At 30.8% G+C, this 15,248-nt stretch overlaps 1 protein-coding gene across 10 annotated transcripts in view; it reads left to right on the top strand.

Moving 5' to 3' along the window:
* The window catches only part of LOC131958606 (voltage-dependent T-type calcium channel subunit alpha-1G), a 51,377-nt gene extending 36,129 nt beyond the window's left edge, over window positions 1-15,248 (top strand). For 6 of the 10 annotated variants that reach the window (XM_059282741.1, XM_059282987.1, XM_059282509.1 and 3 more), the window contains 16 exons: window positions 81-149; window positions 269-453; window positions 634-760; window positions 866-991; window positions 1,199-1,288; window positions 1,394-1,610; window positions 4,518-4,669; window positions 4,931-5,040; window positions 5,371-5,501; window positions 5,581-5,730; window positions 5,872-5,993; window positions 6,338-6,493; window positions 7,319-7,429; window positions 8,522-8,605; window positions 8,946-9,066; window positions 9,797-15,248. In XM_059282741.1, the coding sequence (XP_059138724.1) occupies window positions 81-149; window positions 269-453; window positions 634-760; window positions 866-991; window positions 1,199-1,288; window positions 1,394-1,610; window positions 4,518-4,669; window positions 4,931-5,040; window positions 5,371-5,501; window positions 5,581-5,730; window positions 5,872-5,993; window positions 6,338-6,493; window positions 7,319-7,429; window positions 8,522-8,605; window positions 8,946-9,066; window positions 9,797-11,784 (3,939 nt within the window). In that variant the 3' untranslated portion in view covers window positions 11,785-15,248. The remainder of the gene's footprint in view (window positions 1-80; window positions 150-268; window positions 454-633; window positions 761-865; window positions 992-1,198; window positions 1,289-1,393; window positions 1,611-4,517; window positions 4,670-4,930; window positions 5,041-5,370; window positions 5,502-5,580; window positions 5,731-5,871; window positions 5,994-6,337; window positions 6,494-7,318; window positions 7,430-8,521; window positions 8,606-8,945; window positions 9,067-9,796) is intronic. The other 4 variants (XM_059283059.1, XM_059283093.1, XM_059282582.1 and 1 more) reach the window with 2 other exon arrangements.

Below are 15,248 nucleotides of genomic sequence, written 5' to 3'. Positions count from 1 at the left end.
TCAATCTTTTTATTACCTTTTCAAATTACATTCTGATATTATACCCAACTGAACTATAAGGCTACATTTTATATTTTCAGGAGCGTTTCTTTCTAACTTACAGCAACTATGTCTTTACTTTTGTATTCACACTGGAAATGATGATAAAAGTAAGATAAAATATTCTTAGTAATACAAAAACTTAGTCTATTGGTTTTTTTTAAATTATGTAAAGTAAAAAATGTATTACTTTTACATCTGTTAACAATTTTTTAATATCATTTTTCAGGTTATAGCAAAAGGATTTTTTATTGGCAAACATGCTTATTTAAAAAGTGGCTGGAATGTTATGGATGGATTTTTGGTCATTATTTCACTTATAGACATTTTAATTTCCATATCTGCATCCAGTGTTACTCGGATTTTTGGTATCCTGAGGGTGTTTAGATTGTTACGAACTTTAAGGCCACTGAGGTCAGTTTTTTTTATTTTACTTACTTTCCTAATAAGTATTTATTTTTATAATACTTAAATTGTATGTTTTATTGGTATCTTTAATATTTATCAATAATGCATACAAAATCATATTACCCTTAAATTATAGCAATATAGTGTAAACTTACAAACTTACTATTTACTATATTTTGTTTACAGGGTTATAAGCCGCGCTCCTGGCTTGAAATTAGTAGTACAAACACTTTTATCATCGCTGCGTCCTATTGGCAACATCGTGCTCATCTGCTGTACATTCTTCATCATATTTGGTATACTTGGGGTGCAGGTAAAAATATTTGTTGAAAAAACTATTTTAGCTTTTAAATGCACACAAAATGTTATTTAATGGTAGGTATTAAGATAAAATTTAAAAAACCTTTATTCTTAACAGCTTTTTAAAGGACAGTTTTACTACTGTCACGGCAAAAATGTGAAGCATATAACCAACAAGACACAGTGTAAGGCAGAAAATAATGATTGGAGGAATCAGAAGTATAATTTTGACAATCTTGGCCAGGTAATTTCCCAAGTTTATTTTTTATTATTGATTTTACACAAACTTGAAGTTTTCATTTGTGATCTGAAAAAAAAAGAAGCCGTATTTATATATTTCTGCGACCAATGCATATAAATGAGTAGTGTGGTTAGTTCTTTGCCCAGCCATCTAATCTATAAAAGCCTGTGAAAATGTTATTTATAACTAACGTTATATGTATTTAAATAGGCTTTGATGGCACTTTTTGTGCTAGCATCAAAAGATGGTTGGGTGCAAATCATGTACACAGGGCTCGATGCAGTTGGAGTCGATCAACAGGTAAATTTAAATCTTTTAATAAAATAAAAATTGTCTAACATTCATGTTGAAATGGAAACACAATGAATACATCATTTTAATCACTTTTTTTTTATCTTTTTCAAGCCTATAGAAAACTACAATGAATGGAGACTTCTGTACTTTATCTCATTTTTGCTGCTTGTCGCCTTCTTTGTGTTGAACATGTTTGTTGGTGTCGTTGTGGAAAATTTTCACAAATGTCGTGAGTCACAAGAAATCGAGGAACGGGCAAAACGTGCAGCTAAACGGCAAGAAAAGTTGGATAAAAAAAGAAAGAGTGAGGCCCCTAAAGCATCGTCTGGTTGGTATTAGTGCACTGAGTCTGGCTTTTTACATCACAAGGCTATAATTACAATGGTTAAACATTGATTTTTTTAAAATGTGGTAACAATTCAAAACAAAAAATATTATATTTACTTTGATGTTTAATACCTTATAAATTTGGAAGATAAATAAAGGTCAAAGTATAAGGGGAAAATGCCTTGGTTGTAAGTATAAAAGTAATTTTAATGTGCATAACCTTGGGTATTTTACTGTGGATGTTTTATTTCTTTCTTTTTTTTTTTGGGACTTTTATTTTGAATTTTCAGTATTTTTGTTTTGATTTAAATAACAGCACTTGTTATTTCTAAAATTATAATTTATTTCAGACATCCTAGTATATCCTCTTTATAATAGAGAGTATTACATTTACTTATATATTTGAATATATTCTGATACCTCATTTACATATTTAAAATCATTAGCTCAACATTTTATTTGTTCTTCATTTTTATTTAAGAAGTTTTTTAAAGTATTTGCTGTCAATTTCTCTTTATGAAACATTTAAAAGATTATTAGAAATTTACTTAGTACTTTTGCATAAAATAAAATATTGTATTCTCTGCCTTAGTGTATTCTTAAAAAGTTTAGAATTACATTCCTTCTTTGTTAATCTTATGTATCTTTGTACTTTTTTTTATACTAGTTGATGTGGAATGCATACCTCTATTCTGCATGCAGTAGTAATAATATCCTAACTTGTAGTTTAAGTTTAAAAATAGCACAATTTTTACACTTTTTAATTTTTTAAACTGCTTTTCTGGTTTCATAATATTATTAAAAATTAAATGAAAACTTTTTTTTCTTGTGCTTGAAATCTAAAGTGCCAATTTTCATAATCATTTTCTCATACTTAAAATTTGATTTTTTTTAACGTATTTTGGTATTTTAAAAATAATTAGATCTAGTAATGACATACTTAAGCCATATATTCAGTAAACATTTCATACTTAAAATTTGATTTTTTTTTTAACATATTTTGGTATATTTTAAAAATAATTAGTAATGACATACTTAAGCCATATATTCAGTAAACATTAGCGCAGCATCTATTTGATTAGGCATTCTCTTTTTTTTTCAAAAAAACAATATGGCAAATAACAGGTTAATTTTAGCAAAATCAAGTGTTAATTGTATTTTGCAATGTAAAAATGATCACAATGTTTCTTAATAAAATTATTAAGCTGCTTTTTTTAGGTGATCTTGTTGTTAACTATAATTTGTGCTTTGACTTAAGAATTAGTTTAATCTATTGTTAACAAAAGACTTGGTAATTATTTCTAATACCAGCAAGCCTAGTTTTTTCAATAATATTTTATTATTCTGCTCTCTTAATGTTTATAAATGTTTGGCACATATGTTAGTGCAGCACTCTTTTGTTGTGCTATTTTTTTAAAAAAAAATTAATTTGACTCTAACTTTATAAAAAAAAAAAGTATTTCTTTTTAATTAACTAAAGACTGAGATGCTAGTGTTGTAAACTAAGTTTTGTGCCTGTTTTAAATGGAAATATGTACTCATCTACTGATCCAATTAACACGAAAATTGTGTTTTCTTATCTCAGTGTTGTCTATAACAATACATTCTTTAGCCAGACTCAGTACAATAGTTTCAATCTTGTGTTGCCAAAGTTTAATTAAATCAACTACATTGAAACTACTTTTCAAAAGTGTTTCTTGAAATAATTTATGTCTTAATTATTTAAATTACTATTTTAATAAAACCATTTATGTATTTAATAACTATCTTACAAATTCAGGATTTATTTAAAGTTGGTTGTTATTTAAAGCAAGTATATAGTTTTGAGCTTGAATATCTTTCAAACTGTCACCTGGATTTTGCTTATTTTTTTCAGTTCTCAAGCTTCCCTCATCAAGCAATATGATTTTACACTTTTTCTCGACAAAACATTTGCATGACACTAGTTCACAATTAAAATGAATACACACTTTTGTTAGATTTCTAAACACTTCAATTTTTTTTCAAAAAAACATTCTCTAAACGATTTTCTTACTCACCTTTAGTAGATTTCATCTGATGAATCAGATTGTTCACGTTCACTCCATATCTGGTTTTTCTTAAATTGTTGGCAAATTTCTTTTATATTTACACACATTATTATGTGTCAACTCATTTCATTGCCTTTAAACCTCAAACTACTTCTGTACTAATAGATGTCTTTTATCATCTTTTTTATTTCAACCTTAAACCACAATTGCTGCTTCCAGTGATTATATTTATCCACATTATATGATGTGCACAGCACATGCCGTATTAGTCTATGTTTTGGTTTTATCCCATATATAGACAGGTGTGCTAATATAAACCTCTGTAGAGATGAGTACAATAATAAACACTTAGCTATCGGCTAATATTTTTTCTGCTACTTTCCACATTCCTGATTGACACATTCAAGTAGTTAGCTTGCTGCACCTGACAACTTGTCTCGTAGTTCTGTTAGTCATATCAGTTTGTTTTTACCCTCTAAAATATAATTAACACCTCGATATTTTCTCCACATTCTCCTATTAGTTTTGCTGAATAAACTTCCTATTCCACTGTAGACTCTAAATCTCACTTTTTATGATTTATTATTACTCTGTAACAAAACCTTGTCTTTTAAATTTCTTACTGAAATTCACCAGTATCTGTTTACTCAGTTATACCACAAGAGGCAGAGATTACACTGGCAAATGTTAGAAAAGTCGAAAGTAGAAGAATATGTGGTTTATTTTTAATAGAATATTTTATTGTAATGTAATGTAATTCCTGAAATTACCCTCTATTTTCAGCTAAAACTAATATTTATAGGTTTTTTTTCCCAGTTAATCAATGTTTTAACCTTAATTTCTGTGTGCTTTGTTTCTCTCACCCTTGGTGTAATCAGAGATGAGAGAGCCCCCCTACTGGGCTAACTATACCCACAGTCGCCTATTTATCCACACTGTCATTAACAGCAAGTACTTTGACTTGGCTATAGCAGCGGTTATTGGTCTTAATGTCATCACTATGGCAATGGAATATTATATGATGCCTCCAGTAAGTGAAACTACTTCTTAAATATGCTTTAAGCTTAAAGAAACAACTGTAGTGGAAGCATATTTATAGATATTGATATGATAGTCAATTACTATTAGATTTGATATTATTTTGGTAACAACATTTTTTTTTATTTTAATCCCTATCTATATGTAGGGAGAAAAATATCATTCTTGTTCAAAAATACTTGTTACAATTCACAAATTCCAGTTCTAGTAATTAAGACAAAGAAATGTATTCTTCTTTTTGTTTGTTATTTAGGAGCTAGAACATGCGCTGAAAATTTTCAACTTCTTCTTTACAAGCGTCTTTATATTAGAAGCTGCCATGAAAATTATTGCATTGGGATTTTTGAGGTTTATAAAAGATAGGTAAGAAGGCCATTTTATTGTGAAAACATTTTAAAGTAATAAAAGTCACACTATGTAATTCAATCCATTACTTGGCACATTTTTTGTAAATTTTATTTCATTTGAACTTTTTTTATATATATATTCTACCAGAAATGTTACTGCATAAATAACATTCTGCTTTTCTATTTGCTGGTGAAATGTTTCAAGTTGACACTATAAATATTCTATTGATTGTTGGAAGAATGTTAGTCATGTAATGTTTTAAGTTGACACTATATTCTATTGATTGTTGGAAGAATGTTAGTCATGTAATGTTTTAAGTTGACACTACACATCTTTAACCACCAGGTGGAATCAACTGGATATAATGATTGTTGTCTTATCTATTGTGGGCATTGTGATGGAGGAAATGAAAGCCAATGTGATTCAAATGAACCCAACAATTATTAGAGTCATGAGAGTGCTTAGGATAGCTCGTGGTATGTATCAGACTATTGTTTACAGTGCTAAAAAATCTGGATAATCAAGAGTAATCATGTTGTTTCTATCTTTTCCCAGTGCTGAAACTGCTGAAAATGGCTAAAGGAATCAGGGCATTGTTGGACACAGTGATTCAAGCATTGCCCCAAGTTGGAAATTTAGGCCTGCTCTTTTTCCTATTATTCTTTATTTTTGCAGCACTAGGTGTAGAATTGTTTGGAAGATTAGGTTTGTCGAATTATTATCCCTGTTTTTTACAATTTCTCCTATATATAATACAACTTACCTTTTTCTTTCCCCCACCCCGATTGAATAGATTAATAATGAAATTTAAATTATAAACAATGTCATTTTTATCTTGTTCTCTAGAATGTAGTGACAGTAATCCTTGTGAAGGACTAAGTGAACATGCACATTTTCAAAATTTTGGGATGGCTTTTCTTACTCTTTTTCGGGTAGCTACTGGTGATAATTGGAATGGCATAATGAAAGTAAGACATTATTAACAAATTAGTCAGAAAATAAGTTATGGTTAAGATTTTTAAATAAAAATTTCTTACTTTTTATAACAGATCAATACACTATGCTGGGTTTTAATGAAGCCAATAAATTATTCAAAAATAATCTCAATTCTTATCACACATTCAAGCCACTTAAAGTTTTATGTTGGTTCATACAGTATTTACTTAAAGGATTCTGTTACAGATTTAAATGCAAAGGCAAACACCAGTTGTTTGTTTCTAAGAGTTTATTAATAATTCATTGAAACATTTTTCTTTATATGTGAATAATGTATTATCTAATCTCCCATAATAACTTTTATACTGCATTTTAGGACACACTTCGTGTAAACTGTGACTCCAGTGACACCTGCTTGACAAATTGCTGTGTCAGCTCAATTATTGCCCCTATTTACTTTGTGGTGTTTGTGCTGATGGCTCAGTTTGTGCTGGTCAATGTAGTAGTGGCTGTACTGATGAAACATTTGGAGGTACATGAGGCGATTCATTTATATATTAACAGTATCTTTTTTTATCTTTATTAAAATATTCAACTATTTTCAATCAAGCATAAATAAAAAAACAATCCCATTAATACCAATCTAATTTTAAAAAAGGTAAGAGATATTAGATACTGCTTAAGGAACAACCATTTTATCAAAAGTGTTGGTGAAATATAATTAGCATTCTCATCAATCTCATATTAGTAAAGTAAAAATAAATGTTTATTTTTATAATTATCTGCCACAAATACATTTGCTTAAAGTGGTTGTTATTTAAGTTATCTTCTTCCTGTCCTTCTTTTGTCAATTATTTTAATTATAATTATATTAAGAATTTACAGCTTAAGCTCAATGAACTGTGTACTACTTAGCACAGTTTGTAGGAGAAAAATGTTTTCTTTTACACCTATAAATAGTGTGGAACAGGTACATGTTTCCTGCTAAAGACATGTCATTTAAATTGTGTGTATGATACTAAGGCTTTAAAGACATCACATTTAAGATGTGATAATATACTTCCGTTGACTAAAAATTGCACATTTTGTAACTGTAACTATTTTGTTAATGCATAGTGTTTAGTCTCAATTGTGGTGTATCTGTGATGCACACAAAATATCTTTACACATCTTAGTGATATATGTCATCATGTTATACCATCTTTTATCATCAAAAGCCCTTGCAATTTCATTCTTGAACTAATGTTATGAAACATATGTGAACTATTGTCATTCTTCTACTAAGTTAGAAATCATCCATGTATGGTGACTTGCATGTTTTGCATGAGTTTTGTGCATTGTTTGCGTGCCACCACAGGAAACTTACAAATACAAAGAGTTGGATGATGAGCTTGAGGATGAGTTGAGAGCAGAGATGTGTGCTCTAGCCTTGGCGGGTAAGGCAGGACCAGATGGCATAGAGATAAAGGTGACTTCAGTGTTCAGAATATAACTTATGTTTATTTTGGTTCAGAATAATCTTGTTTATTTTGGTTCCGTTTTTATTTTAAGTTTATGTGTCGATGTTTTTTTTTTTAAAATAATCAAAGCAACTTATGTATAGGTTAACTACTCAAAAAAAAAATTAGTTTTTTTATAAACAAGAATCTAAAAATAATTTTGATAACAACCGTAAAATAAGAGAGAAAACTGAGTAGAGCATGCGGCAGGGAAGATGAATTCATGCAACTGGTTCTTCCATCAGCAAGCTCTACCATTATCTTCTAGACTAGTTACAGTCCTAGACAGGAATGCACCATTTCTTCACTCGTCCCATAACAGTTCTATTCTTTCTGTTAACATTTTATTCACAGTAATGTTTGTCCCTTCAGTCCTTTAGCATGCTTAAAATGTAATATTAGTATGCACACATTCAATGTATAGCTAGTGTAAGCGATAATAAGAACCCAATGAAAAGTATTATAATTAACAGAAATGTAACTAGACAGTGACTAAGGACAAAAACATTTAATTGTAAAAAAAAAAATTAGACTAACAAATGTATAATTCCATAAAAATTGTTGCATGGCATAAACCTAAAAAAAATAATGCATTTCCCCAACTGTATATTTCCTATGATTAAACTTTACTCAAATAATAAAATCATTTCTTCACCATAGTTGGTGTCTTCAACTAGGCAATTATGTCTATATGTGAGAACATGAAAAGTGTGAGTGGACGTATGAATGTAGTAATGATATGTGGAGATGTCATATTAACCCTCTAACACAGAAGAAATTTCTTTTAATGGAATGAACTCATTGTTTCTAATCAATAATATATTGAGAAAAATTATTAAAGTATTAGCTAAAAGTAATTAATCATAAATTATTAATTGTAAATAAAAACAACTTTCAAAACATTTTCCTGTTGTTACAGGGTTAAATTTGTTAATGTGGGAAGAAAAATCATAATAACTTAAAATAATTACTCTGTAATTTATTTTATTATAAAAGCTGTTAGTATTATTAGTTCATAATGTTCAAGAAGAAAAATCTTATAAAAAGCAATGTTGTTTTAGGAATCACATCGTATGATGGATGATGACACAATTCTAATACGAGATGCCTTGATTACCATCACAAAATCTAATGAAGACCCAGAGGTGAGGGAATATCATTTGTACCAAATTTTAACTGCTTATATTTTGTACCAAATTTAAACTAATATTTTCTACCAAATTTTAACTTCATGTTTTCTACAAAATTTTAACTACTTATGTTCTCTACCAAATTTTAACTTCATGTTTTGTACCAAATTTAAACTACTTATGTTTTGTACAAAATTTAAACCATTTATGTTTTGTACCAAATTTAAACTGTTTGTTTTTTATTAATTGAAAATTGTTAATGTTTCATTACATGAGTGTAATGCAAAGTTATATTAAATAATGTTAAACTTATAAGAGAAAATTCTCTCTATTTATGTATGCACACTTTGAACAGAGCAAAGAGAGTGGACTAGAGGAAGATAATCCTGGAGGCCTTCATGTCAGCACTTTACCAAGCTTTACATTTTCTGTACGTCCACCCAGTGAAGAACAGTCCAAGTCAGAGGATGCTCCAGGTCAGAAATTATAGCAAGATATTAAATTAGTGTTCCTTTTGTTATGGAGTGGTTGTTCATCTGTTGACTTCTAGTTATTACCTGACTGGCTCTTTACCATTGAGTGAGACAGAACTTTTGACTTGTTGCAAGTCGCAACCAATAAAAAGAAATATAAACAATAAATCCATTTAATGTTTTGTAGATGGAACTTTAAATTTCTATCAAAACACACAGAAGTGGGCCTTCTTAATGATAATATGCGATGCAACTTTATGACCATTCAAAGAATGGTTTACACTTGCACTATAGGAGAATAACTGCTTTAATTAAGAAAATCAGTCCATAACTTTCTAATGCCCCTTACTTCTTGACAATCTAGACAAAATTCCCAGGACATATGTATAGCCTTCAAACTATAAAACATGAAAAGACTCATTACACCTCCAAAAAAAAGGTGAAGACTGTCTAAAACTTGTGTAGTTCCAACAACCATTGCATAAAATCACCAACTAATCACTTATTTCATCTGATGCTACTTGAAATGTTGAAATGTTCTAGTACACAAAAATCTCTTGTACTCAAACAAAACAGTACATTTATTTCATAACACCTCTTTCAGTCCTCTACCACATCCCTAACCTGAGAATTTTTTTATTTTATAATTTTAATTTTATAATAATAACAATACAACAACTAATTGATGTAATCATGTTGCAGTGTAAAATTTGTTTCTAAAAATAATTTGCAGGCATATCACCAGTCAACGCATCCATTACAATTGAAGGGATGGGATCCTCCTGGTCTTCCATGGACAGTAACCGTCTGGCAGTGACCCCAAGTCTCACTGGCAGCTCGCCCAGCTCCGAGCGAAGTGTTCGTATTTCCTCTCCCCCAATCAGACGAGCACACAGTCCATATTTGTTAAATCTCCAAGGCTCTAGTGGCTCTATCCAGCGGAGACCTCTTGTAAAGCAGTACAGCATGGATGTAGGTTCAGATCCTCAGCTGAATAACATGAACACAAGTATGCCTGATGTTTGGGATAAGTTTAAAGAGACGCATAAAGTTATTTGTAACTCAGATAATGGTATATCAAGATCCCAGCCTTCTTTAAAAGATATTAAAAATGACTCACTAGATGGAAAATCTGGAGGATCATTAGACTCCAAGGATGGGGCAGTCCCAGGGGAAAGAATGCCAGCAAGGGACAGAATCAAGCATAAACTTTTAAGGAGCAGAAGTAGCGGTGCCAAGTACAGCAGATTCAGAGATAAATACAAGCAAAGTAATCTGAATAAAGCATCAAACCATATCACTTCTGATGGAAGTCTATCTAAAGAAAAACTTAAAAAGTCGAACCAGACAGGAAGTAACGAAACTGGATCTGATATTGATGAGTCATTGTGCAGTGACTGGGGGAGCGAAGAAGCTGCCTGTGATTTGGAAGTAAAAATGATTACAGGGGGAACTGAAGATGAAGAAGATGATATTCATCCAACGCTTTCTCCTTATGTGTCTGAAGATAGGGACAGTGCGCATTTAGCTACATGTAAGACTATGGTAGAATCAGCAGCATCCAGCACTCACTCCACTTCAAGGGGTGATAGCACACCAAGAGTGATGAAACCCCCTTATCCCAAGTGTAAAAGTCCTATGCCCCCATCTCTGCAAAGTCCCAGAAATAATCCAGGCATTGATAACACAAGCTTTGAGCTTGGGGAGGATGTCCGCCTTCCTCCATGCTGCAAGGCCAGAGAAACTGCAGTAGTCAGGCGAAGCAACTCGTTCAGCTCGTCTAAGTTAATTCCCAAAGCATTCAGTCCACCAAGGACAGGATCTTCTAGATCAGACCGAGCTCTCAGTCCCTATGGCTTTAGAGAGCATACAACATCAGTGTCGCCACTGGCTCTTCCTCCCTCTCCCTTAGCACTAGAAGACAGTGCCTACAAGCAGAGGAGCTTTGATGCTACAAGAGATATCAGCCCCTTGTCATTCTCCCACTCTCACATGCTCACTGTCCCTTCTCCTCATTCTCTGTACTCTAACCCACACATGCGCTCTCCCTCCCCTACCCCACCCAAACATGTTCACCTTATTCCCCCTAACGCAGACAGCCAATTTGGTGTCAGGAGACAACCAAAAGGCTCACCAGCTCCAATACGTCGTCAGCAAACACTCACCCGATCTTCTGCCGTTGAACATGACAATTTTGCTCCAGCAGGGTCTTCTCCACTGCGCCGCCGCATTCCTCACACACTTTCCATGGACAGCGCTTTCCTCGTCCCACCAGGATTCACCCACTCCTACTCAATCAATGAGCCCTACATGGAGCTACACGCAGGTTGCAGGGCCACTTCTCCATTACCTTCACCTAGAAACTCTCAACAAACTCTGCCTGGTATGTTCACCAGATCGGCATCACCTCTCCCCCAACATACCATGTCCCCCTCTCATCAACCATCACAGCCATACCATCATCCCTACCAATGTCCAGACAGATCCACCACAGAAACTTCGCCTGAGGCTGCCTTTGAATGCTTGTCTGTACCTATTCCATCACTAACTGCCAAATCAAATGATACCACACCTACAAACAGCGAGGAACATGTTTCTACAAGCTCCACAACAAACAAAGAACTAAATGAAAATTCTCGTCCACAAAATTTAAATGCAGAGGATAACAATCAGAAAGAGGGGGGTAATAAATCAGTTGAAGATTCTAAATCTAATGTATGATTTCTATGTCTGTTCAATTTTACTTTCTACAGTTTTGTATTTCTTATGTCTGCCATCACTTCAAACATTTTTTTTTTCTGAAAAAAAATCACCTCAAACATACATTTATTTTTTTTTGAGTTATTTTTTTTTTTAATTATTTCTGATTTTACTCAAAATCTTATATTCAGATTTTTTTGTTTAAATTTTTAATTACTAACATGATAAATTTTAACATTTGCAAATTAGTTTTAAAATGTGCAATGTTTTGAATGATTTTTTAAATATAACTTTGAACTCAAAATAATCATAGTTTTTAAGCAGTTAGCATCAAGATTTTGAATTAGTTAGTCTACTGGATCAACAAAATATCACCTTTTCAAAGAAGGTTTCATACATAAAATTTAGATCAAATAATTATCCAGCTAGGGTAAAATTCAAATTACTTTTATTTATTAGATAAAATACTGTTCAAATATAGACCAGTAGTCTGACTGAATCCATCTGTGTTAATTTGCATTAATTATTTTCTTTTATTTGTATTTATTTTATAAAAATGCCTTACTATATTTGAAATGTGTCTGAATATTATTTATTTCCAATACTTTCTTTCTTTTCCTTGAATACTTTTCATAATAAAAAGTTACTTTTATTTAAGTGGCCATTAATAGATTTCTGTTTTATTTTAAATAAAGACTTGCAATCAAATGTTAAACATCGTAACAATAAAGGCGAGCAGTCTTTTATAGACTTTATGCCCATTGGTTGTGAATCATGGTCAAATCAACCCTTGTCATCCAGATATGTTAGGTCCATTCTTGGAGATGTCATCATTTATTATAGTTAGTTTCTACCAGTCATGCAGCACAAAACTAAAACAGTTGCTAGCAAGCTCAACTAGTTGGTTTCAATGTGATGATTTGCTTTTATCAGAGGGACAAGCAGATTGGAACATTAATTTAGAATCCATGGAAATTGTCCCACATGTGCAATATTGTATTTTTCATTTCAAGAGTGTGCAATATAATATTATTATTAAAAGTAGTGCAATCTTATACCAATTTTATTATATCTAACAAAAATCTATACATAGGAATATTTTATATGATGATTACACCCACTTGTGATACCTTGAGTGAGCTTCAGAGTTTCAGTTCCTGAACTATAAATTATTTATATGAACTGTAACTATAATATTGATGCTACAGTATTATGATTTACATGAAAATGCAGTTGGATAGGAATCTCAAGCGAATTCATTTGGTGACAAATATAATTTAATCATTACTGTGTACTCAACTATAACTTTTTTTAAATAAAGTTTGACAAAATAATGAAAACGTTATATTATTTTTGATACATAATTTGTTTTCTACTGTTCACAAGTGAAATACTATTGTATCATATTTTTTTGTTTTGAAAGTATTCTCCAGTATACATTATCTGCAAATATGTATTTAAAAAAAAACTACACAAGGAGTGAAATGCTTGAAATGTATTATTCTAATAAATGTATAACTATGTGTACATAATGTAATTCTTTTAAAATTGATTGATTTTTTGTTACAAATTATAAGGCACTTTTGCCTTTCTTTGACTATTTTATTTATGTTGTTGCTGTTATGATTTATTAAACGAACTTTATCACTCTCAAAACTTGTAGGTCAGAAACCATAGCTAATCCTTTTTATCAATGACAAACTTAATTATGCATGTGATTGTTAAAGATTTATGTATTTAACCTGTTGGCATGCATCTTTCAGTGTATAGTATTTGTATGCACATTGTGTTCACTAAACTGGGGCTAATGTAAAGATTTTCAGACATTCTTTGTATTAGAAAGATGTCTCTTTTATGACAGATTGTGGTATGATTAAAGTCAACTTGTGTACAAATCCCTTGTTGTTGTATCTGTGTGTATTGTCTAGCCAGTGCCAACCTCTCTGCCTTTAAAAACAAAAAACTTGCTTATGCACTATATCTTTTCATGCCATTCTTGCTATCCTTCACTTAGTTATTGTAAATGTTTGTTTACCCTTTTGTTATTTAAACAGCTTTTTCTGGACACTTGTTTTGATTCAGTAGTAATGTTCAGTGTTTTTATGCATAGTTTATCATTTATGTAGACTATAAAGTCAGTAATGAAAATAATTATTTTACAGTAAATAATATATAATAAAATTATTATTTAAACAGGTTTTCATAACTGCTTGTTATCTTTTAGCAGCTAATAATGAAAAATTGGGTTTATTTATTCATCTTAATTGGGGTTTTTTTTTTTTGCACTTTGATAAAATTAAACTGGTCTACAATGTACCCTATGTTTTTATCAACAAAAAATTCTTTTTAAATACACCTTCAAAATTGTACAGTTGACGCACAATGAAAGTATTATTTTTATGTTGATGATGAATTGCCACTATACAGTAAATATGGATGTTAAAACATAAAGATCTTTTTCTATTAATTTCTTATATAAAAGACATACCATGAGTTTTTCAAATATTAAAATACTAGTTCTAGCTCTAGGTTAAATAAATATCTATTTTCGCAAAATAAAATTTCAAGACTCCAAATTTTATTTTTGGCACCCTAATTATTGTGATAATGCACTATGCCCTCTTGTTTGTATTGCCTTGATATAGTGAAGAAATAGTGTTGATTTAAAGTGCTGTTATGACCATTTTCTGTTTACCAACACTGACATGAGTGGTCTTTCATCATTGACAGTTACTGATTAGACAAAACACTTTTAGATTGTAGTTTATGATACCCTTAGTCCTTGATTATCATCTGTACCTACACTCTGAATTTAATATAATTTTATTTATTGGTAGTTAGCTAATTTTATAATCTTGTTTATCAAATAGAATAAGTAGATTTTAATTGTCAAATCATAAAATATCAATCTTAAAACTCATATATTTAAGGGGGAAAAAAACAATACTAATGTGAAGTATGTATTTTGTAAAATAAAAACATTATGCAAGTTACTTTTTCAGATGATGAAAAATATTTTTCTTGTAGTGCAGTAGTGAATAAGTAAATCACCATTCATTAAAAACTTTTTTTTTATTCCAATGTTTATGTATCCAGCTAACCCAGTGACACAAACTGATGAGCTATATTGAAAAGACATTGACAAATGCTACTGTTACACATTGCTGTCATCCAATTGTGATAAAGCATTTATTTCATTTTTACATACAATTATTCTTAATGTCATTTCCACTACTGAGACAATGACGAACTACAAAGGTTGTGATTGATTAATGTCTCAGCTGATAGACACAATTAAAAGAAAATATTTCATTGTCTTCTACCTGAGTGGATAAATGTTTTATTTACTGTATGTCTTGGATTCATACAACAGGCACCATGTAGTGAAATGATTAGAAAAATCTGTCAATCCATTTGTCTGCACGAATCAGGGAGTCATTTTTGCAATCTTGGAAATGAATTATTGAATAAATGCTAATTACATA

The sequence above is a fragment of the Physella acuta genome, unplaced genomic scaffold (genome assembly GCF_028476545.2).
Source record: "Physella acuta isolate Inbredline_101_S28 unplaced genomic scaffold, ASM2847654v3 ptg000008l, whole genome shotgun sequence".
NCBI classification, from domain to species: domain Eukaryota; kingdom Metazoa; phylum Mollusca; class Gastropoda; family Physidae; genus Physella; species Physella acuta.
The sequence above is the reverse complement of the archived record's forward strand: the minus strand, read 5'-3'. Positions and strand labels throughout refer to the sequence as shown.